This window comes from Thalassophryne amazonica, chromosome 9, assembly GCF_902500255.1.
Source record: "Thalassophryne amazonica chromosome 9, fThaAma1.1, whole genome shotgun sequence".
Taxonomy (NCBI): Eukaryota; Metazoa; Chordata; class Actinopteri; order Batrachoidiformes; family Batrachoididae; genus Thalassophryne; species Thalassophryne amazonica.
Window position 1 is genome coordinate 101,874,887 of NC_047111.1, and position 22,544 is coordinate 101,897,430.

Here is a 22,544-nt window from a genome sequence, read left to right on the forward strand (position 1 = left end):
GGACGACGAGCATGCAGATGAGCTTCCCTGAGACGGTTCTGACAGTTGGTGCAGAAATTCTTTGGTTATGCAAACCGATTGTTCCAGCAGCTGTCTGAGTGGCTGGTCTCAGACGATCTTGGAGGTGAAACATGCTGTATGTGGAGGTCCTGGGCTGGTGTGGTTACACGTGGTCTGCGGTTGTGAGGCTGGTTGGATGTACTGCCAAATTCTCTGAAACGCCTTTGGAGACGGCTTATGGTAGAGAAATGAACATTCAAATACACAAGCAACAGCTCTGGTTGACATTCCTGCTGTCAACATGCCAATTGCACGCTCCCTCAAATCTTGCGACATCTGTGGCATTGCGCTGTGTGATAAAACTGCACCTTTCAGAGTGACCTTTTATTGTGGGCAGTCTAAGGCACACCTGTGCACTAATCATGGTGTCTAATCAGCATCTTGATATGGCACACCTGTGAGGGGGATGGATTATCTCAGCAAAGGAGAAGTGCTCACTATCACAGATTTAGACTGGTTTTGTGAACAATATTTGAGAGAAATGGTGATATTGTGTATGTGGAAAAAGTTTTAGATCTTTGAGTTCATCTCATACAAAATGGGAGCAAAACCAAAAGTGTTTGCGTTTATATTTTTGTTGAGTTGTCCAGCTTTTCATCCTAACTTCATCCTCTTCATCCTAACAGCTCTCATGCCTCCACATGGCTTATAGCACAGTGGATTTTTGTGTGTGTGTGTGTGTGTGTGTGTGTGTGTGTGTGTGGTGTGTGTGTGTTTCATGTGTTTTTTGTTTAGAAGATTTAGCACCTTCAATTAGCTCCTTAAAATTGTCATCCATCAGCAAAACAAACTCCGCCATGTGTAGCTAAATGCTGCCCCCAGTAGTGGTCGGTGGTCACAGTGTGCAATTGTACAAAATGTATGGAACCAAATTAGCACTGTAAATGGAACCATATTTGCACACTAAATGCAATGCAGCACAAATGTGATGAATACAAAGCACCAATCAAATGACAAGGATCCACTCAGCCATTACATAAAACTGAATGACAAGTACCAATCTGGTTCCTGCAGCTCTTTGGTGGAAGTAATTATATGAGAGAGAGAGAGAGAGAGAGAGAGATTGACATTATAGAAAGTCCGCCAGCAGCCTAGGCTATGACAACGTGACAAGACCAGTCCCACCCATAAGCTTTGTTCCAGATGAATGATTTAAAGCTAATTTTATAGTTGTAGCTAGTTCAGTGGATGGGAGTTAGTCCTCGGTTTGAGTTTCAGTCGCACTATTTGTCTGTGTCCTTTGACTTGGCTTGAAATGGGTACTGGCCTTGACTATCAGGGGCTGGTGTGATTGCCAGATTGTGGTGTGATGTGCTTTGCTGTGATAATCAGTTCTGTTTGTTTGAAATTTGAACATTTTTCCTTGTTTGGTTCATGTCCCGGCTCAGTGTATGGGTTTGAAAAGCTGTGTTGTGTATTTTAATTCTGTTGTAGTTTACAATTCCCAAGAATATTGCAGAATGCTCTGAAGTATTTTGTAAGCTTCTGGTGCTTTTCAGAAAATTCTGGAATATTCTGGAAAATGGTAGATACTGAAGTATTGTGGAAGGTTGTGTAATTTTCTTGACCTAGTAGGCAGCAAATTGGCTTGTTGGATGATTTTCAAGGCTTGTGTCATTGAGTGTTGCTATAACCATGACAAGCCAAATTGAGTAAATCGACCATTGTTACATTGTTTGGCGCATGCGCAGCTGACTACTCTGTGAGTCATTGTGTGGAACGCCGTGGGGTAGAAAGCATTAACACGTACATGCATGCTCCACGTAATGATTGAAAAGTGATTCACACAAGTGATAGCTATGCTCGGGGGAAAACCGGAAAAACAGCAATACTTTCCATCATGGCATATTTTCATGCAGATTGTTGAGTGCTATGATGTAATAATCAAGTCTGGCTTTAAAAACACAAAGGTCCAGCCATTCATCTAAAACCATAGTTCTCAAACTGCAGTACATGTACTACTAGTGGTACATGTACTCCCGCTTGTATTATCAGTGGTGGGCACAGTTCGGAAACAAAAAACAAAAAAAAAAAACACAATCCACAAAAAGAAACTTAAGTTTGGCCACCAAAAAACTAAGCTAAAATGTACAGGCCAACAGATGAAAACAAAACCACAAAACAGTTAAAAAAAAAGATCACAAGATAAAAGGATGAGAACTCTAAACAACCTGGCACCCACAAGGGCTACTGCGCCAGAAGATCTGGGTATATTGAGGGTGTCTAAGTTAGCCACTGGAGGGTATGCTAACGTTAGCAAGGTCAGATGCAGTAAACGCACACTAAAACAACGTAAGGCAAAGCAGCAGCAGTCCTGTGCAGCCAATCGCGGAGCTGCTGTCAGGAATCTGCCATGACATTACGAATTATTAAAGTGGTGAGAGGCTATAATATGTGCATTGTTAATGTGTAGAGCTACATACCTGGAATGGCCCAGTCACACGGCACGCAGGGATTCCTGAACGAACGGAAAAAAGTAAAAAAGTCACAATTCATTGAGAAAAGGTGGACGAAAGAACTTTATCACCGAATAGCCTGTGAAGCAAGAGTGCAAAAGGGACGAAAGAGGAACTAAATGAAACCAAAGCTAACACTGGTCTCGACACTTTAAACAAAATGCGCCTGGAGCTACAGCTGGAGCAGTGTGTGTCTGCATCTCTGAGTTCCAGGATTCTGCGCTGGGACGGAGCTCATAGCGCCTGAGTCCTGGAGAAACTGCAAACAGAAGCTGTGGAGATCTGTGCGCACGTCGGTGGGACCACCTGCTCTGGTTCCTCGTCCAGAACAAAAGATGGATCATCTCCATCATCAAAATGCTCACTGTCTGACGACACGCTGCACGAACCATCTTGCTCCAATTTAAAAAAAAAACACTCTGGTGTGCCGTGGTGCTAATCTATCACTGTATTATGTTACTAAGCCATATATATTGACTTATAACAGAAAACTGTCAAAAGGGGGAATAAACAGAAATGTAGAGATGATTGAATATATCAGAGCAATAAACTGATCAGTCCGTGTGAACGCCGCACATTGACTCCCCATGTGCGGTTATTCCACAAGCTGCCACTGATCCACAACACGAATTCTGCCTTCCAGAACAGCTGTTTATATAATCATCTGAATCGTCTACCTGTTGCCACATGTACATAAAGACTGGATTGTCATTCCTACACTCATATTGTTATATTTAATAAAAAATAAATAAAATAAGCTCATGCAGGAGCTGCTGCTGACGCTGCGTTCAAGTACTGTCGGAAATTAAACAACTTTTTTGTTGTGTCAAATTCAGCAGTTGCTTGTGGCAAAATAATTAATTGTATCCACACAAAAGATTACGTCTGGCCTATATAAGGTGCCTGAGTCCAGTGAAGCTTACCCCCCCACCCAGATTAAAAAATCCAAGCAAACAGGCTGAGTTTGCCCTGTAATTTCCAACAGTACATGAACGCAGCAGCAGCAGCGGCAGCAGCAGTGCTCACAAATGGCTTCTGCACTGTGTGAAAACATTCAGCTGGTCAAACGAAGTCAAACTAAACTTTAATGTTTCAAAAACTAAGCAAACGATAAAAAAAATGTCAAGAATGACAGCAAAATGAAATACTGATGAATTGAAATTTTTGTTGCCCTTCATTCAAATTTTTCAACAGTTTAAAAATCCTGACGAAGCGACCGAAGGAATGAAGCTGGGCACAGGTTAAATGATGCCAACGAAAGTCCAGGTTTCTTGTTTCGTTTGGGCTTTGTTGCCCTTCGTTAAGTCCCGTGTGACTGGGCCATAAGAGAGGTGTTTGGTCACAGGAAGGGAGGGAGGAATACCACAGTTAATGACACCACCATTACAGCCTATGGATTACGTTTCCCCACGGCACAATAATACGGGTTTCCCGTATGCTGTAAAGTTACAAATATGATAGTGAATTATAGCCTCTTTTAGCCTTCTTGCAGGCAGTGTGATCACAGCAACATATCTGAGCTGTGGAAAGTGAGGCGCGTAGCCACGTGGCACAAGGAAGGAGGCTGGCAAATAGCTGCCAGGTGAGGTGCCGCAGAATTAAATCATTAGCAGCGAACACAAACAATGAGATTGATAAGCAGCATAGCACTGCTACATTCCTGAGCCGAGAGTGAGGTGAGCAACCAGGTGGTGGAAGTGGAGCGGCTAAAGGTGCCGCCTCAATGCCGTACAGAGCCAGGAGGGAGCCAGCCACTAAAGCCCCTTTTGCACCGGGACTGCCTCGAGTTGCTTCCTGTGGCGTCATGATGACACAGGAATGTCTGCATCAGGTGCGCGCAGCAGGGGAGCAGAGAGGAGGTGAGAACACAGCCTGCAGGTTCTCTGCACAGAGAAGTCAGAGTGCACAGTTTGGCTGCAGCCAGGCTGCACTCTGACTTCTCTTCTAGTTTATATTTATTCTTGTGCTGAGCTGCAGGTCTGCGCTCTGAGTTCTGTTATAGTTTATCTTTGTTACTACAACTGTGAGCTGCGTGCGCGTGAACAGACCATCCGTGTGTAAATGTGGAGATGTCTGGAGTTATACTTGACATGTCCTGTGGCATATAGTCATACATCACTGAATTTACAGAATGTTTCTGAAATGATGATGTCATAGCCCTGCCTCTCTAACCTCAGCCACTCGTAATGAATGACATGTTGTTGGTAACAGTATAATTTAACATTATTTATTTATTTTTTGTCTCGGTGTTGGAAAAGTGTAGGTACACGGACCCACAACAGGGGGCGCAAATGAACGGACAATGGAGTAGGTCAAATAACAACACTTTACTGTTGTGAATGTGCACAACAAATACAACAGATTACAACAATAGACCAGAGTCAATTCACAAAGATGTCGTGTGGGCAGGCTCGAAGATAGGAGACACCTGTCCAAAGCAGAACCGGAACCACACGATTTCCTCCGCCACCAGACCCCAGGAATACTGGAGCCGCCAAGTCCCGAACTCCCAGGTGGCCACTGCCTCCGCGTGTCGGACCTGGTACTGCTGGCGAGGAACAAAAAGCAATTAAATGAGGGCGCGTTTGCACCCAGGAATCCGTATAGCAGGAAAGCTACCTCCACCTCTCGTTGGAAAAGTAGTCCACAATAACAACGCACAAAGTCACAAAGAATACTGTCAACAGTCAGCTGAGGTACGTTACCTTCCAGGTAGAACGATATCTCGGCAAAGAGGTGGAGATGACGTCTTGCTGATATACCGATGCTGATCCGATGAGTGGTGACAGCTGTCATAGGTGATGAGTGTCAGCTGTCACCCCGGCTACTCCTGTGAGGCGGCAGCGCCCTCTGGTGCCTGGAGCCCGCACTCCAGGCAGGGTGCCCTCTGGTGGTGGTGGGCCAGCAGTACCTCCTCTTCAGCGGCCCACACAACAGGACCCCCCCCCCTCAACGGGCACCTCCTGGTGACCGACCAGGCTTGTCGGGTGGCGGCGGTAGAAATCGGCCAGGAGGGCCGGGTCCAGGATGAAGCTCCTCTTCACCCAGGAGCGTTCTTCAGGTCCGTACCCCTCCCAGTCCACCAAATACTGGAAGCCCCGGCCCATCCTACGGACATCTAAGAGCCGGCGCACAGTCCAAGCCGGCTCGCCATCGATGATCCGGGCAGGAGGTGGTGCCGGACCCGGAGCACAGAGGGGTGAGGTGTGATGGGGCTTGATCCGGGACACGTGGAAAACGGGATGGATCCGCAGTGAGGCCGGAAGCTGTACCTTGATGATCCTAAACGGACCGATATACCGGTCCTGCAGTTGAGGGGAGTCCACTTGTAGGGGAATGTCCTTAGTAGACAACCAGACTGCCTGCCCTGGCCGGTACGTAGGGGCCGGGGTCCGCCGATGGTCTGCATGGGCCTTCGTCCTCATCCGGGCCCTTAGCAAGGCAGAACGGGCGGCACGCCACACCCGACGGCACTTCCGTAGGTGGGTCTGGACCGAGGGCACACCGACCTCTCCCTCAACCACCGGAAACAAAGGAGGTTGGTACCCCAGACACACCTCGAAAGGGGAGAGGCCGGTGGCTGACGACACCTGGCTGTTATGGGCATACTCGATCCAGGCCAGATGGGTACTCCAGGCCGCCGGGTGCGCGGCTGTCACGCAACGTAGGGCCTGCTCCACCTCCTGATTGGCCCGTTCTGCTTGCCCGTTGGTCTGGGGATGATACCCGGATGAGAGACTCACCGTGGCCCCCAGTTCCCAGCAGAAGCTCCTCCAGACTTGCGAGGAGAACTGGGGGCCGCGATCGGAGACGATGTCTGTTGGGATCCCATGCAGCCGGACGACGTGGTGGACCAGGAGGTCCGCTGTCTCCTGGGCCGTCGGGAGCTTCGGGAGGGCCACGAAGTGGGCCGCCTTGGAGAATCGGTCCACTATCGTGAGGATGGTGGAGTTGCCCTGGGACGGTGGGAGGCCCGTGACAAAATCCAGGCCGATGTGGGACCAGGGGCGATGGGGCACGGGCAGCGGCTGGAGCAGTCCCGAAGCCCTGCGATGGTCAGCCTTGCCCCTGGCGCAGGTGGTGCAGGCCTGGATATAATCCCGGACGTCGGCCTCTAGGGACGCCCACCAGAAACGCTGCCGGACAACTGCCACGGTTCTTCGCACCCCTGGATGACAGGAGAGTTTAGAGCCGTGACAGAAGTCCAGGACTGCAGCCCTAGCTTCTGGTGGGACGTAGAGTCTGTTCTTCAGCCCAGTTCCGGGGTCCGGGCTTCGTGCCAGGGCCTCCTGGATGGTTCTCTCTACGTCCCAGGTAAGGGTGGCCACGATAGTGGACTCCGGGATGATGGGTTCCGGTGGATCCGACAACTCCGCTTTGACTTCATCTTCATGTACCCGGGACAAGGCATCCGATTTCTGTTTTTTGGTCCTGGGACGGTAGGTGATCCGGAAGTCAAAACGGCCGAAGAACAGTGACCAGCGGGCTTGCCTGGGGTTCAGCCGCTTGGCGGTCCTGATATACTCCAGGTTCCGGTGGTCAGTGAAAACCGTGAATGGCACGGACGTTCCCTCCAACAGATGTCTCCACTCTTCAAGAGCCTCTTTCACCGCAAGGAGTTCTCGATTGCCGACGTCATAGTTCCGTTCGGCCGGGGTCAACCTGCGGGAAAAATAGGCACACGGGTGAAGGACCTTATCGGTCTTCCCGCTCTGGGAAAGCACAGCTCCTATCCCTGAGTCTGAGGCATCCACTTCAACCACTAACTGGCGACTAGGATCGGGCTGCACCAGAACGGGTGCAGACGAGAAGCGCCGTTTCAACTCCTTGAACGCGGCATCGCAACGATCCGACCAGGTGAAGGGGACTTTTGGTGAGGTCAGGGCTGTCAGGGGGCTAACTACCTGACTGTAGCCCTTAATGAACCTCCTGTAAAAATTAGCAAAGCCGAGCAACTGTTGCAGCTTCCTACGGCTGGTGGGTTGGGGCCAGTCTCTCACCGCCGCGACCTTGGCCGGATCAGGAGCGACGGAGTTAGGGGAGATGATAAACCCCAGGAAGGACAAAGAAGTGCGGTGAAATTCGCACTTCTCGCCCTTCACAAACAGCCGGTTCTCTAATAACCGCTGCAGGACCTGACGTACATGCCGGACATGGGTCTCAGGATCCGGAGAAAAGATGAGTATGTCATCCAGATATACGAAGACGAATCGGTGCAGGAAATCCCGCAAGACATCATTAACCAACGCTTGGAACGTTGCGGGGGTGTTTGTAAGACCGAACGGCATGACCAGGTACTCAAAGTGACCTAACGGGGTGTTAAATGCCGTCTTCCACTCGTCTCCCTTCCGGATCCGAACCAGGTGATACGCATTCCTAAGATCGAGCTTGGTGAACATTTGGGCTCCATGCAGGGGCGTGAACATCGAATCCAACAAGGGCAATGGGTATCGGTTACGAACCGTGATTTCGTTCAGCCCCCTGTAATCAATGCATGGACGTAGTCCGCCATCCTTTTTTCCCACAAAAAAGAAACCTGCACCCATCGGGGAAGTGGAATTCCGGATCAACCCGGCAGCTAAAGAGTCCCGGATGTAGGTCTCCATTGATTCGCGCTCAGGTCGTGAGAGGTTGTACAACCTGCTGGACGGGAACTCAACGCCTGGAACCAAATCAATGGCACAATCGTACGGATGGTGGGGGGGAAGGGTGAGCGCCAGATCCTTACTGAACACATCCACAAGGTCATGGTACTCCACCGGCACCGTCCCTAGATTGGGCGGGACTCTGACCTCCTCCTTAGCCTGGGAACCGGGAGGAACCGAGGAACCTAAACATACCCGATGGCAGGTCTCGCTCCACTGAACCACTACCCCGGATGGCCAATCGATCCGGGGATTGTGTTTTAACATCCAGGGGAACCCTAAAATCACACGGGAGGTAGCAGGAGTCACAAAAAACTCGATCTCCTCCCGGTGATTTCCTGACACCACCAGAGTTACTGGTGGTGTCTTATGTGTGATTGGAGGGAGAAGGGAGCCATCTAGTGCCCGCACCTGCACAGGCGAGGTAAGCGCCACCAGAGGGAGCCCTATCTCCCTGGCCCATCTGCTGTCTAACAGATTCCCTTCAGAGCCCGTGTCCACCAGTGCTGGGGCCTTCAGGGTTAAATCCTCATAAAGGATTGTAACTGGGAGTCGTGTGGCAATGTGGGTGTGTCCCACGTGAATGTCTCAGCCACCCCTAGCCCAGTTTGTAGGGGCGGGCGTTGGTGTTTAACCGCTCGGGGAAGTCTCTTACCTGATGCTCTATCGAGCCACAAACAAAACACGCTCCGCGGGCCAGCCTCCTCTGTCTATCTGGTGCCCTAAATGTGGCCCTGCTCGTGTCCATAGCTTCGTCAGCAGGGGGAGCTGTAACCACACGGAGCGTAGGGGCCGTGGAGTGTGGGGAGGGCGGAACGCGGTCGGAACCGGAAGGGAGAGGGACGGCGCGTGCCCGGCCACGCCCTTCGTCTCGTTCCCGACGGCGTTCTTCTAACCGATTGTCTAATCATATAACTAGATCAATAAGCCCATCTAAATCCTGCGGTTCGTCCTTAGCCACCAGGTGCTCCTTTAGGACTAACGACAGTCCGTTTACAAAGGCGGCGCGGAGGGCAGTGCTATTCCAGCCGGACCTCGCAGCCGCGATGCGGAAGTCGACTGCATAGGCAGCTGCGCTCCGGCGCCCCTGTCTCATTGACAGCAGCACGGCTGAAGCGGTCTCTCCTCTATTTGGGTGATCGAACACTGTTCTGAACTCCCTCACAAACCCATCATATGTCTGAAGGAGCCGTGAATTCTGCTCCCAGAGTGCTGTAGCCCAAGCGCGTGCCTCACCGCGAAGCAGGTTTATTACATAAGCTATCTTGCTGGCATCAGTGGCGTACATGACAGGACGTTGTGCGAAGACGAGCGAACACTGCATAAGGAAGTCCGCGCACGTCTCCACACAACCTCCGTACGGCTCTGGAGGGCTTATGTATGCTTCCGGGGAAGGTGGAAGGGGTCGTTGAACGACCTGTGGAACGTCACTGTTACGCACAGGGTAGACAGGAGGGAGAGCCGCAGCAGCGCCCTGAGGGTGCGCTTCCACCTGCGCGGCGAGAGCCTCCACCCTGCGGTTAAGGAGGACGTTCTGCTCGGTCATTAAATCCAACCGAGCCGTGAAAGCGGTGAGGATCCGCTGCAACTCACCGATCATTCCTCCTGCGGACGCCTGTGCGCCCTGTTCTTCCATTGGCCGTTCAACAGCCGGTTGACGCCCCTCGGGATCCATGACGTTGGCCGAGATATCCTGTTGGGAAAGTGTAGGTACACGGACCCACAACAGGGGGCGCAAATGAACGGACAATGGAGTAGGTCAAATAACCACACTTTACTGTTGTGAATGTGCACAACAAATACAACAGATTACAACAATAGACCAGAGTCAATTCACAAAGATGTTGTGTGGGCAGGCTCGAAGATAGGAGATGCCTGTCCAAAGCAGAACCGGAACCACACGATTTCCTCCGCCACCAGACCCCAGGAATACTGGAGCCGCCAAGTCCCGAACTCCCAGGTGGCCACTGCCTCCGCGTGTCGGACCTGGTACTGCTGGCGAGGAACAAAAAGCAATTAAATGAGGGCGCGTTTGCACCCAGGAATCCGTATAGCAGGAAAGCTACCTCCACCTCTCGTTGGAAAAGTAGTCCACAGTAACAACGCACAAAGTCACAAAGAATACTGTCAAACAGTCAGCTGAGGTACATTACCTTCCAGGTAGAACGATATCCCGGCAAAGAGGTGGAGATGACGTCTTGCTGATATACCGATGCTGATCCGATGAGTGGTGACAGCTGTCATAGGTGATGAGTGTCAGCTGTCACCCCGGCTACTCCTGTGAGGCGGCAGCGCCCTCTGGTGCCTGGAGCCCGCACTCCAGGCAGGGTGCCCTCTGCTGGTGGTGGGCCAGCAGTACCTCCTCTTCAGCGGCCCACACAACACTCGGTGGATCATTAATGGGATTTTTGTCGTGAGCAGGATGCTGAAGAGATGCCAGATGTCTGTGGTGAATGCTGATCATGAATTAATGGAGTGATGTGACGCTTTTACTTCCAGTTGTAATGATAGTATTTACAAAGCCAAATATTTTCTAAAGTCGTAGTCATTGCAAAAGATTGAGAACCATTGGTCTACAACATTCAAGTGTACTGCTGCAGTCATCACAAAAAGAAAACACCAAGTCCGTATTTTTCAGGTGTTTAGAAACTGTAAAAGGCTCACTGGAAGCAGCTGAACTAGACCTCACCTTTTGGACCTTGTCCGTGCTCTTGGATGTCTTTGGGTTGCTTGGCTTGCCCTTGTCTCTCCACGGCAGCTCTTTCAGCAAACACCTCCTGAATCTATCATTAACCAAAGTATTCATATAAGTAATTTCAATTTATTTTAATTTATATAGTGCCAAATCACAACAGAGTTGCCTCAAGGCTCTTCACACAAGTAAGGTCTAACCTTACTAACCCCCAGAGCAGCAGTGGTAAGGAAAAACTCCCTCTACGGAAGAAACCTCAAGCAGACCAGCATCAAAGGAGTGACCCTCTGCTTGGGCCATGCTACAAACATAAATTACAGAACAATTTACAAAATGAATATACAGGAAATACTATTGGATCACAGGACAGGAGGGTCTCCAGCACAAATACCACACCCATCTCTGGATGGAGCTGCACCTTAAACAGAGAGGAACAAACAGAATCAAGCATCAGAAAGACAAGAAATACATTATAATTTGTCAGCATTAAACCACAAGAAAAACAGGAAATACTAAGGTATGCCAGTATGCTAGCCATACCAAAGGGAAAATAAGGGCATCTTAAGTCTGGACTTGAAAGTCTCCACAGAAATCTGACTGTTTGATTGATGTAGGGAGATTATTCCACAGAACACGGGCACAATAAGAGATAGCTCTGTGGTCTGCAGACTTCTTATTCACCATAGGGACACTAAGTAGTCCTGCACCCTGAGAACGCAATGTGCGGGCCGGTACGTAAGGTTTAGGTCAGCTAGGTAGGGAGGTGCCAGTCCGCCAGTCCGTGTGGTTGAACTTTCTGCTTCGTGTCAAAAGTCTGGCTCCAGCATTTTGAACCAATTGGAGAGCCCTAATGCTGGACTGCGGTAAACCAGAAAATAGAACATTGCAGTAGTCCAATCTAGAAGAGATAAATGCATGGATCAGGGTCTCAGCATCAGCCATTGACAGGATGGGACGAATCTTCGCTATATTTCACAGGTGGAAGAAAGCGGTCCTTGTAATATTTCTAATGTGGAGGTCAAAGGACAATGTAGGATCAAAAATTACCCCAAGGTTCCTCACTTTGTCAATGTGATGTAAGACACACGAGCCTAGGTTAAGTGTTAACTTGTCAAATTGATGCCGATGTCTCAATGGACCAAGAACGATCATTTCAGTCTTATCAGAGTTTAAAAGTACAAAATTTCTAGTCATCCAACTTCTCACTGATGCAAGCCAGTCTTCTTAGGATTTTATGTGGATGAGATTACCAGCAGTTATGCATGTATAACTGAGTATCATCAGCATAGCATTGAAAAGTAATCCCAAAGCGCCACAATATGTGCCTAAAGGTGCTAAGTAAGGTTGTCGGTCTTGGATCTGGATGGTGTCAGGTCATCCTTATGCCAACAGCAGAGTTGGGAGTACATGCTTACGCCCTTTTTATGTTTCTACAACTCCATAACGTGGGCATGGCTTTCTCCATCAAAAGTTCTCCGTCACATTGGTGGTACAATTTCCTGCCAGGACAGTAGGATGCAGGGACTTTCTTGAAGCCTGCATTGCCACTGCTGCTGGCTTTTTTTTTTTTCTTGAGATGGACAAATTTGTCCCTAAATGACCTCCACTTCTTTATACAATCATCAACCTCCAAACCAACATTACATGCAATTTCTCTCCATAAACTGCTGATGATTTGAGCATCTTTGTAGTTTTTCAATGCTGTGTTGTAAAGATGGTCATATTTGGGGACATCCTCTGCCAAACATGCCTCTTATTTGATCCATGATTGGAATGTACTCGCCGGGCACAATGTAAACACTTAAAATATGACAGGAGATGAGGGAGTGAAACAGGTAAAGTGACAAATCACAGACTCACCATCATTTTTATGTGTAGTTTCAATTTTTGTGAGGCCCACATCACTGTGAGAGGGGCTTGGAGAGGGTTCACAATGACACAGAGGGCTCTGTGTGTCTATGGAGCTACGAAAATGGAATAGCATACACTGCATCCGGAAAGTATACACAGTGCTTCACCTAGCTATTTTTTCTTTTAATAAATTTCAGAATTTCAAAAAAACTTTTCATGTTGTCATTATGGGGTGTTGTGAGGAGAATTTTGAGGGTAAAATAAATTTACTCCATTTTGGAAAAAGGCTGTAACATAACAAAAAGTGGAAAAAGGGAAGCATTGTGAATACTTTCTGGATGCACTGTACATTAAGCCTCTGTCCCACCGAATAAAAGTCATGAATAATGAGCCACGCATGGGTGTGTCAGCGATTATTCAAAGATGATCCATGTTTATGCTATCACATATCCAGTACTAAGGCACCTCTGTGTGCCTCTCTGTACCTCATGTGCCAGGTATCAGCCTCTAATGAGCCATGACCGACCTCTTATTTGAGCTCCATCCAGCCTCGTGTTGCCGCATATGATCCACATCAAGCCACATATGATCCATGTAGCGCCATGTAGCGCGACTTTGGTGTACTTTTAGGCCTGGGTTTGGTCCAACCCTCCAGCCCTCCCACACTTGGTCCCCGTAAAGTGTGGGTTTTCAATTCACACCATCCATTCAGAATCTTGTCACATTGTCTAAACGCAGTTCGGCTGGTGTGCGCATCCGTGCACCAGGCTTCTGTGTTCCAGAGTCATTAAATGCACTTTTTCTCACTGGCTCTATTTCTTCTGTGGCTCACTGGTGATCCAACTTTTAACTTTGTGTTCATCCATTATTGTCTCCAAAATCACTCTTTTGCAAGCTGGCGTTCTGCATAATGCATCAGCATGCACACACAGCAGAGCTTATCTGATCCATTATATCAAGATGTTAAATCTATCATAAACATACTTTGACAGCTGCTTATAAATATGGAATGGACATGCAACACTTTTACCAAGCTATTACAATAAAAACATTACAACAAATACCTTTTAAGATCTTCCAAATACGAGGTCTGTTAGAAAAGTAACCAACCTTTTTATTTTTTTCAAAAACCTGGTGGATTTGAATCACGTGCTTGCATGAGCCAACCTTGAACCTTCGTGCGCATGCGTGATTTTTTTCACGCCTGTCGGTTGTGTCATTTGCTTGTAAGCAGCCTTTGTGTGAGGACGTGCAGTGCGCTCAGCGGATTTTCATTTCAAGGAAATGGCGGAACGACTGGAGCAGCGCGGCTGCATCAAATTTTGCCACAAACTGGGCGACAGCCAGGTGGAAACCATTCGGATTATTCAGATGGCTTTCGGTGACGATCCTCTGGGCATCACACAGATTAAGTAGCGGTACAACCAGTTTAAAGATGGCCGCACAACGGTGGAGGGCGCGCCGCGCTCCGATTGGCATCAACACGCTGAAACGACCGGATCATTTCCAAAGTGAACGCTGTGGTGATGTGGGACCATCGTGTGATTATCCGAGAAATTGCGGAAGAGGTGGAAATCAGCACTTTTTCGGCACATTCCACTGTGAAAGAAGATTTTGCCATGAAAAGAGTGGCGGCGAAAATCATCGGCATGAAGCTGATGGTGCAGCAACAGCGCCTCTGTGTTGAAGTCTCACAGGACATGTTGTAACATGTCCAGCTCGTCAACCATTCAGAAGATTCAGACGGCTTTCGGTGGCTTTTCAGTCGTGTGACTATCCGAGAAATTGTGGACAAGCTGGACATGTCAGGGCATGTCCTGTGAGGCTTCATCACGGAGGCGCTGTTGCTACGCCATCAGCTTCGTGCCGATGAATTTCACCGCCACTCTTTTCATGGCAAAATGTTCTGTCACAGTGGAATGTGCCAAAAAAGTGCTGATGTCCACCTCTTCCGCAGTTTCTCAGATAATCACACGACGGTGCCACATCACCACAGCGTTCACTTTGGAAATGATCCGGTCGTTTCAGCGTGTTGATGCCGACCAGAGCGCGGCGCACCCTCCACCGTTGTTCGCCCATCTTTAAACCGGTTGTACCGCTCCTTAATCTGTGTGATGCCCATAGGATCGTCACCGAAAGCCGTCTGAATAATCTGAATGGTTTCCACCTGGCTATTGCCCAGTTTCTGGCAAAATTTGATGCAGTCGTGCTGCTCCAGTCGTTCTGCCATTTCCTTGAAATGAAAATCCACTGAGCGCACTGCACATGTCCTCACACAAAGGCTGCTTACAAGCAAATGACGCAACCGACAGGCGTGAAAAAAATCACGCATGCACACGAAGGCTCAAGGTTGGCTCATGCAAGCACACGTGATTCAAATCCATCAGGTTTTTGAAAAAATAAAAAGGTTGGATACTTTTCTAACAGACCTCGTACATTCTCCACCTCAGCGCACAAGAGAGAGAGAGAGAGATGAAAAAAAAGGTCCAGATGAAACAGTCCTCTGTGATTCCAGAAGCAATTAGAGGTGTTTTCAACTGCCAAGCTTTGAAAGAAAATGATTAATCCGCTACAAAATAATTATTTTATATACAGCATCCGGCACAGAAAGCAGGTGGGACTGTCACAATGAAGTGCACGAGAGGGCGGAGGCAGAATAGCCTGTCCAAAATAGCTTGTCCTGTCCTCGTAGCCACCACCTGCTGGGATAAAGGGCTTTTAACAGCCTCACTACAAACATGCCTCTAGTACCCCATGAGATTTGCACACCGCTGAGCATGCACATTCGAAATGGTCTATTGTATGTCTCTGTGTGTGTTTCTACTGTATCTGTCAACCATTCTCTGAGGGATCTATTTCATTGAGTCAAGCACAGAAATGACCGATTTAGTGCTAAAAACAAGGTATATACTGGTTAATAAATGTTGTTTGGCAAATGTGTCAAGGCTTAAGGTTTTCTAGTTTGGTTTGGACTGAGCATAAGAGTACATTATAGAGACAAATTTCACAATATTTCAACTTCTGAAAACAACAGTACAATTGGTGTGGCATATGGGGAGTCTTACAGAATTTGGGTGACCAGCACCAGCACCAATAGTCCACGGGGCCCTAACAGTATAAGGCTTAGTTCTCCTTTAAGGTGGACAGGGTGCCTTCCTTTGCAATATAAGGTGGAAGAATATTCACCTGTTCACACCTGGAGAATCATCCTGCTGGTTGAGTGTTTCAGAGCCATTGTCCTGATGAGAGAGATATTTTCTTATATTTCCCTTTATTCCCTTTATACTTTCAACTGCAAAAAAAAAAAAAAAAAAAAAACAGTTCTTCCTCAGTTCTAGCTTTTTTTATATATATAATTCATCAGTTCATCTTCTGGAATAATTTTTTCAGGTGTGTAAATTTGTCAGATAATTGTGCTAATATGTAACGAACTGGAAATTATTCACATTCAATTTTTTAATTTATATTTATTTATTTATTGATTGATTTTTACCTTTTATTCCCCACAGTACCACCAAAAATCATCAACTTCTCCAGAGACATTGTGGTAAACGAAGGATCTAATGTGACGCTGATGTGCCAAGCCAGCGGAAAACCAGATCCTACCATTAGCTGGAAACTCAGCTCGTCTTCAGGTAACATGTTTTTCTGTAAGTATACGAGCTTTATATTATGTGTTTCTGTTGAGTGTGTGTGTGTGTGTGTGTGTGTGTGTGTGTGTGTGTGTGTGTGTGTGTGTGTGTGTGTGTGTGTGTGTGTGTGTGTGTGTGTGTGTGAGTTATACTTCATTTTTTTATTATGAAGTCAATCAATCAATCAATCAGTTTTATTTATATAGCGCCAAATCACAACAAACAGTTGCCCCAAGGCCCTTTATATTGTAAGGCAAGGCCATACAATAATTACGTAAAAACCCCAACGGTCAAAACGATCCCCTGTGAGCAAGCACTTGGCGACAGTGGGAAGGAAAAACTCCCTTTTAACAGGAAGAAACCTCCAGCAGAACCAGGCTCAGGGAGGGGCAGTCTTCTGCTGGGACTGGTTGGGGCTGAGGGAGAGAACCAGGAAAAAGACATGCTGTGGAGGGGAGCAGAGATCAATCACTAATGATTAAATGCAGAGTGGTGCATACAGAGCAAAAAGAGAAAGAAACACTCAGTGCATCATGGGAACCCCCCAGCAGTCTAAGTCTATAGCAGCATAACTAAGGGATGGTTCAGGGTCACCTGATCCAGCCCTAACTATAAGTTTTAGCAAAAAGGAAAGTTTTAAGCCTAATCTTAAAAGTAGAGAGGGTGTCTGTCTCCCTGATCCGAATTGGGAGCTGGTTCCACAGGAGAGGAGCCTGAAAGCTGAAGGCTCTGCCTCCCATTCTACTCTTACAAACCCTAGGAACTACAAGTAAGCCTGCAGTCTGAGAGCGAAGCGCTCTATTGGGGTGATATCGTACTATGAGGTCCCTAAGATAAGATGGGACCTGATTATTCAAAACCTTATAAGTAAGAAGGAGAATTTTAAATTCTATTCTAGAATTAACAGGAAGCCAATGAAGAGAGGCCAACACGGGTGAGACATGCTCTCCTTCTAGTCCCCGCTAGTACTCTAGCTGCAGCATTCTGAACCAACTGAAGGCTTTTCAGGGAACTTTTAGGACAACCTGATAATAATAAATTACAATAGTCCAGCCTAGAGGAAATAAATGCATGAATTAGTTTTTCAGCATCACTCTGAGACAAGACCTTTCTAATTTTAGAGATATTGCATAAATGCAAAAAAGCAGTCCTACATATTTGTTTAATATGCGCATTGAATGACATATCCTGATCAAAAATGACTCCAAGATTTCTCACAGTATTACTAGAGGTCAGGGTAATGCCATCCAGAGTAAGGATCTGGTTAGACACCATGTTTCTAAGATTTGTGGGGCCAAGTACAATAACTTCAGTTTTATCTGAGTTTGAAAGCAGGAAATTAGAGGTCATCCATGTCTTTATGTCTGTAAGACAATCCTGCAGTTTAGCTAATTGGTGTGTGTCCTCTGGCTTCATGGATAGATAAAGCTGGGTATCATCTGCATAACAATGAAAATTTAAGCAATGTCGTCTAATAATAGTGCCTAAGGGAAGCATGTATAAGGTGAATAAAATTGGCCCTAGCACAGAACCTTGTGGAACTCCATAATTAACCTTAGTCTGTGAAGAAGATTCCCCATTTACATGAACAAATTGTAATCTATTAGATAAATAGGATTCAAACCACCGCAGCGCAGTGCCTTTAATACCTATGGCATGCTCTAATCTCTGTAATAAAATTTTATGGTCAACAGTATCAAAAGCAGCACTGAGGTCTAACAGAACAAGCACAGAGATGAGTCCACTGTCTGAGGCCATAAGAAGATCATTTGTAACCTTCACTAATGCTGTTTCTGTACTATGATGAATTCTAAAACCTGACTGAAACTCTTCAAATAGACCATTCCTCTGCAGATGATCAGTTAGCTGTTTTACAACTACCCTGACACTACTTAAGTGTCAGTTAATTACTGTGTCACATTACCAGCTCAAGTGCCTGAATTTGAATTTAACCATATCACTGGTATAGACGGTTCTTATGCTTTAGCTAATTTGTATCTGGTCTGATGCTTCACGCCACAGTCACATTTACAGAATACAAATCTGATAGTCACTTATGTTAAAATTAGCCAAGTCTAATGATAATCATAGTTAAAAACAAAAACTGATTTGGTATGTTCACACTACTGAGAAAAGGTCAGATCTGTTTGTTCTCACAGCAGTCACTGGTTCGGTGATCAAAGGCTCAGTCTTGATATTTGTGGTGCACAGTGCAAGGAGCATAGTGCCGGGGTATTGATGGCATGTCCAACTCCTTTTTGGTACTTATACAACAGACAACCTGAGCGCAAAGTAGGGCTCAGTAAATGTATTTTCCAGAATATAAACCACATTAGTCAAAAAATGCACCATGAAGGGGAAACAAAATGTCACACCAGGGTATAATACCTATTTTTTAAATGTGGTGCTACTGCTTCATGCAACAAGATGCAAATGAATTTAATCAGCACATTATTCATAATGCAGATTCAACATTAGCATTCAGAAGATAATGAGAAAATTAATGTTTTTTGTACCAGGCACAAAATGCAGGTAAACTGCTTCTTTTACTGAGGTAAACGTGTAATTTAATTAAACATTTATTTATTTATGACACAAAGACAATGTTAGTGATCAGTGGCTAGCAAGGTCATCTGTTATTGTAGCACGAAATGCAAGCAAACTGTTTGATTTAATTTTAATTTTGATTTAATTTAAATTTAATGACTGTTAATTTGATTATAACACGAACCAAATAAGTTGAAAAAGATAATACCCTTACCTTAGCTAAACTTAGCTGACTTGCCGTTGTTGTCTTGTTCTTGTTGCTTCTTCTTCTGCTCTGGAGTGTGAATCTATGGCTGTGTCCCAATTCAGGGTCTTCATCCTTCTAAGGTCTGTGCCCCACAAAGGTCTTCAGGCTTCAGCCCTTTAAGGCCCAGTCACACGGGATACGACAATTCAATAGCCTGCAAATCAAGAGCGCAAAAGGAACGAAAGAGGAACAAAACAAAGCTGAAGCTAACGTTGATCTCCACGCTTTGAATGAAATGCACCTGGAGCCACTGCTGGAGCACTGTGTGTCTGCATCCTGGAGCTGCAAACAGAAGCACGCAATCCGACCCACTGTGGAGATCTTTGGGCACGTTGATGGATCCACTTGCTCTGGTTGCTTGTCCAGATTAAAAGCTCCATCCCAGCGCCGAGTCGCAGGATGCAGAGCAGGATGCAGACACACACTGCTCCAGCAGTGGCTTCGGGCACGTTTCATTTAAAGCATGGATATCATTGTTAGATTCGGTTTTGTTTTGTTCCACTTTCGTTCCTTTTGTGCTTTTTGTGTGTTTTGTTTTTGATTCGCAGGCTATTCAGTGATGGGAGAAGTCAAAAGCTCATTCGTCCACCTTGTCTCAAGGGTTTGTGACTTTTTTACTTTTTTCCCTTCCTTCGGGAATCTTCGTATGCCGTGTGACCGGGCTTTTAGACACAGTGGAAGCTGGAACAAACCGGTCTAACATGAGACTGTCTAACCCACATTTTGATGTTGCAGTCATTACATTGCTCCACCCTTACCTCCTGTCGCCTGGCAAAACCCTGACAGCTACACATGCCAAGCTGGAGTAGTAGGCATAACCCATAGTTTAGTAAAAATTTTTCAGGACTTATTAAATGCTTTGCCCATAAGGTGCGCTGTAAGATGCAAAGCAGGTGCACCCTCAAGGATGACCTCATTGGTCAGCATCATATCTGACATTCTGTTATTTGGGGTACTTTGGCATGATTGCATCACAAATATCCAAGAACAAGAACAGAGATCTGTGAGCACAAGATTCTGGAGTGCACAAACACAGTTTGAGCATGAGGAAGAGTTTAAGTTGGAGCATAAGTAATCTGTACAAGCAGCAGTATGTCTGAGTGCAGACATAGAGATATGAATATCTGTGAGCGAGCAGGGACTATGTGAGTGCACGAACAGAGTTTTGGCAGAGAGCATTCAAAAAGTATTCACTGCACTTCACTTTTTTCCACAGTTTTTTTTTTTTTGAGATTTTTGCACATTTATTAAAAATAAAAAAACTAAGAAATCACAAGTACAAGTACAAGTATTCACAGCCTTTGCTGAGCCCAGGTGCATCATATTTTTACTGATCATACTTGAGATGTTTCTACAGCTTAATTGGAGTCCACCTGGGGTAAATTCATTTGATTGGACATGATTTGAAAAGGCACACACCTGTCTATATATAAGATCCCACAGTTGACAGTGCATGTCAGAGTACGAACAAGCATGAAGTCAAAGGAATTGTCTGTAGACCTTTGAGACTCTCAGACCATGAGAAATAAACTTCTCTGGTCTGATGAGAAGATTGACTTTTTCATGCTGTCATTATGAGGTGTTGTGAGTAGAATTTTGAGGGAAAAAATTAATTTGCTCCATTTTGAAATAAGGCTGTAACATAGAAAAATGTGGATTGGCACTGTATCTATACTTAAAATGACAACGGATTTTCTCAAATTGACAAAGTATGCTTTTGGATAATCACAAATTTAACCTCATACAAGGTGAAGTTTTATATTTTTCCATTTGTGTTTAATTTAATTTAATGGTCAGTACAGAACATCTCTGCGCTTGACTCTAGGCTACGTTCGTGGCGGTCTATGGCACAGTCACTTTCTGCTTCCTCCTGATAGCATTCTACCAGTGTTGTGGCTGAGGACATCTCATTTTTAGCACATCAAACCCTTAGTGTTCCATGTACTACCTTGCACTGGGCAGAAGTGAGGTCCCCAAATTCAAGTTAGTTTTCATCCAGAAAAAATCTGATTTGTGTCACATACATGTAAAAATAAAAATAATGAGATCCAAACATCTACAGATGGTAATGTGAACAAAACCTTAATAAGGGCTCAACTCTTATTAGTTCTTCAATGCTGAGTCAGGTGGTGTCAGACAAATTCCAGTTTGACAGTTAAAAAAAAAAGATTGTATTTTAAGAAACATGCACTTGTCTTTTATTTTGACATTTAGTAAAATTAAAAATTCAGTAATTATTTCAAGTATACTTTTAATTGTTGGGGTTAGGTTTTATGGTTAGGGCTAGTATTAGGGTTATTAATTAGACTTTTTATTGCTAAATTTTACAAACAGGAATTCATCAATCTGGAATGACATGGGCACCTAAGATTATTGTTAAAGTAACATTTTCTGGAGCACAAGTCAGATTTTTTTGGGGGGGGGGGGAGGGGGTGGTTAGCAGAGGTGGAATGTAACGAAGTATTTTTACTTCGTTACTGTACTTAAGTAGTTTTTCTGGAATTTGTACTTTACTTAAGTAAAAATAAAAATGCATACTTTTACTTCATTACATTTTTGTGACAATTATCTTTACTTTCTACTCCTTACATTTCTGGAACTGACGTCGTTACTCGTTACATTTAGTCTGAAAATACTGCATTAAAAAGTTTTCCTGTTGTGCTGCGTGGATATTTGCTACTGTCATTGCTACTGTACATTTCAACCAATCAGGTAAGTATCTGACGGGTCAGAACCCTTCCACTCAAAGCACCCAAGGATGCAAAGCATTGCATGAATATTCAGAATTCAGAAGAAGAACAATGGACTCGAAGACAGGTGACACAAGTCCATGGCCATACCTAGAGAAAATATTTCAGTTCCAACATTATAAAGACAACTCTGTTGTCTTTAGGTGTGTTCCATGCAGGCCGAAGATCAAGGAATTGATGGCGTTTAAAAATTTGCCATCAAATTTGAAAAAGCATCTTGAGGCAAGGCTAACTGTATGCTTCACCATTATGTCAAATGCTATGTGCAGATTATGACTTGACAAGCTCAGCAGGTGTGGTCAAGTAGCCCAGTATTTTAAAATAGCATTAAGATTTGATTTTGCAAAGGTAGAATCTGTTCTTTTGTACTTGAATCTTGTACTTTTGTACTCAAAAGTAAATTTAAAAGTTAGTACTTAGTACTTTTACTTAAGTACATTTTTGGTGTACTACTTCTACTTTTACTTGAGTAAATATTTCGCAGGGTACTTCTACTTTTACTTAAGTACAAAACTTCAGTTCTTCTTCCACCTCCGGTGGTTAGTAGTCCAATGACTTATATACCTAAAACCCTTTGTTGGCCAGTTAACTTCTCAAATGAATGAACAGTCAAGACCTTGCTGCACATTTCAGCAGCTTTTCTCACCATCTAGCGTGTGATTTG

General features: G+C 45.6%; 1 protein-coding gene across 4 annotated transcripts in view; it reads left to right on the forward strand.

The window, feature by feature from the left end:
- ntm (neurotrimin) overlaps nucleotides 1-22,544 on the forward strand; it is a 568,623-nt gene that overhangs the window by 451,374 nt on the left and 94,705 nt on the right. For 3 of the 4 annotated variants that reach the window (XM_034178866.1, XM_034178869.1, XM_034178870.1), the window contains exon 3: nucleotides 16,214-16,354. In XM_034178866.1, the coding sequence (XP_034034757.1) occupies nucleotides 16,214-16,354 (141 nt within the window). The remainder of the gene's footprint in view (nucleotides 1-16,213; nucleotides 16,355-22,544) is intronic. The other variant, XM_034178867.1, reaches the window with a different exon arrangement.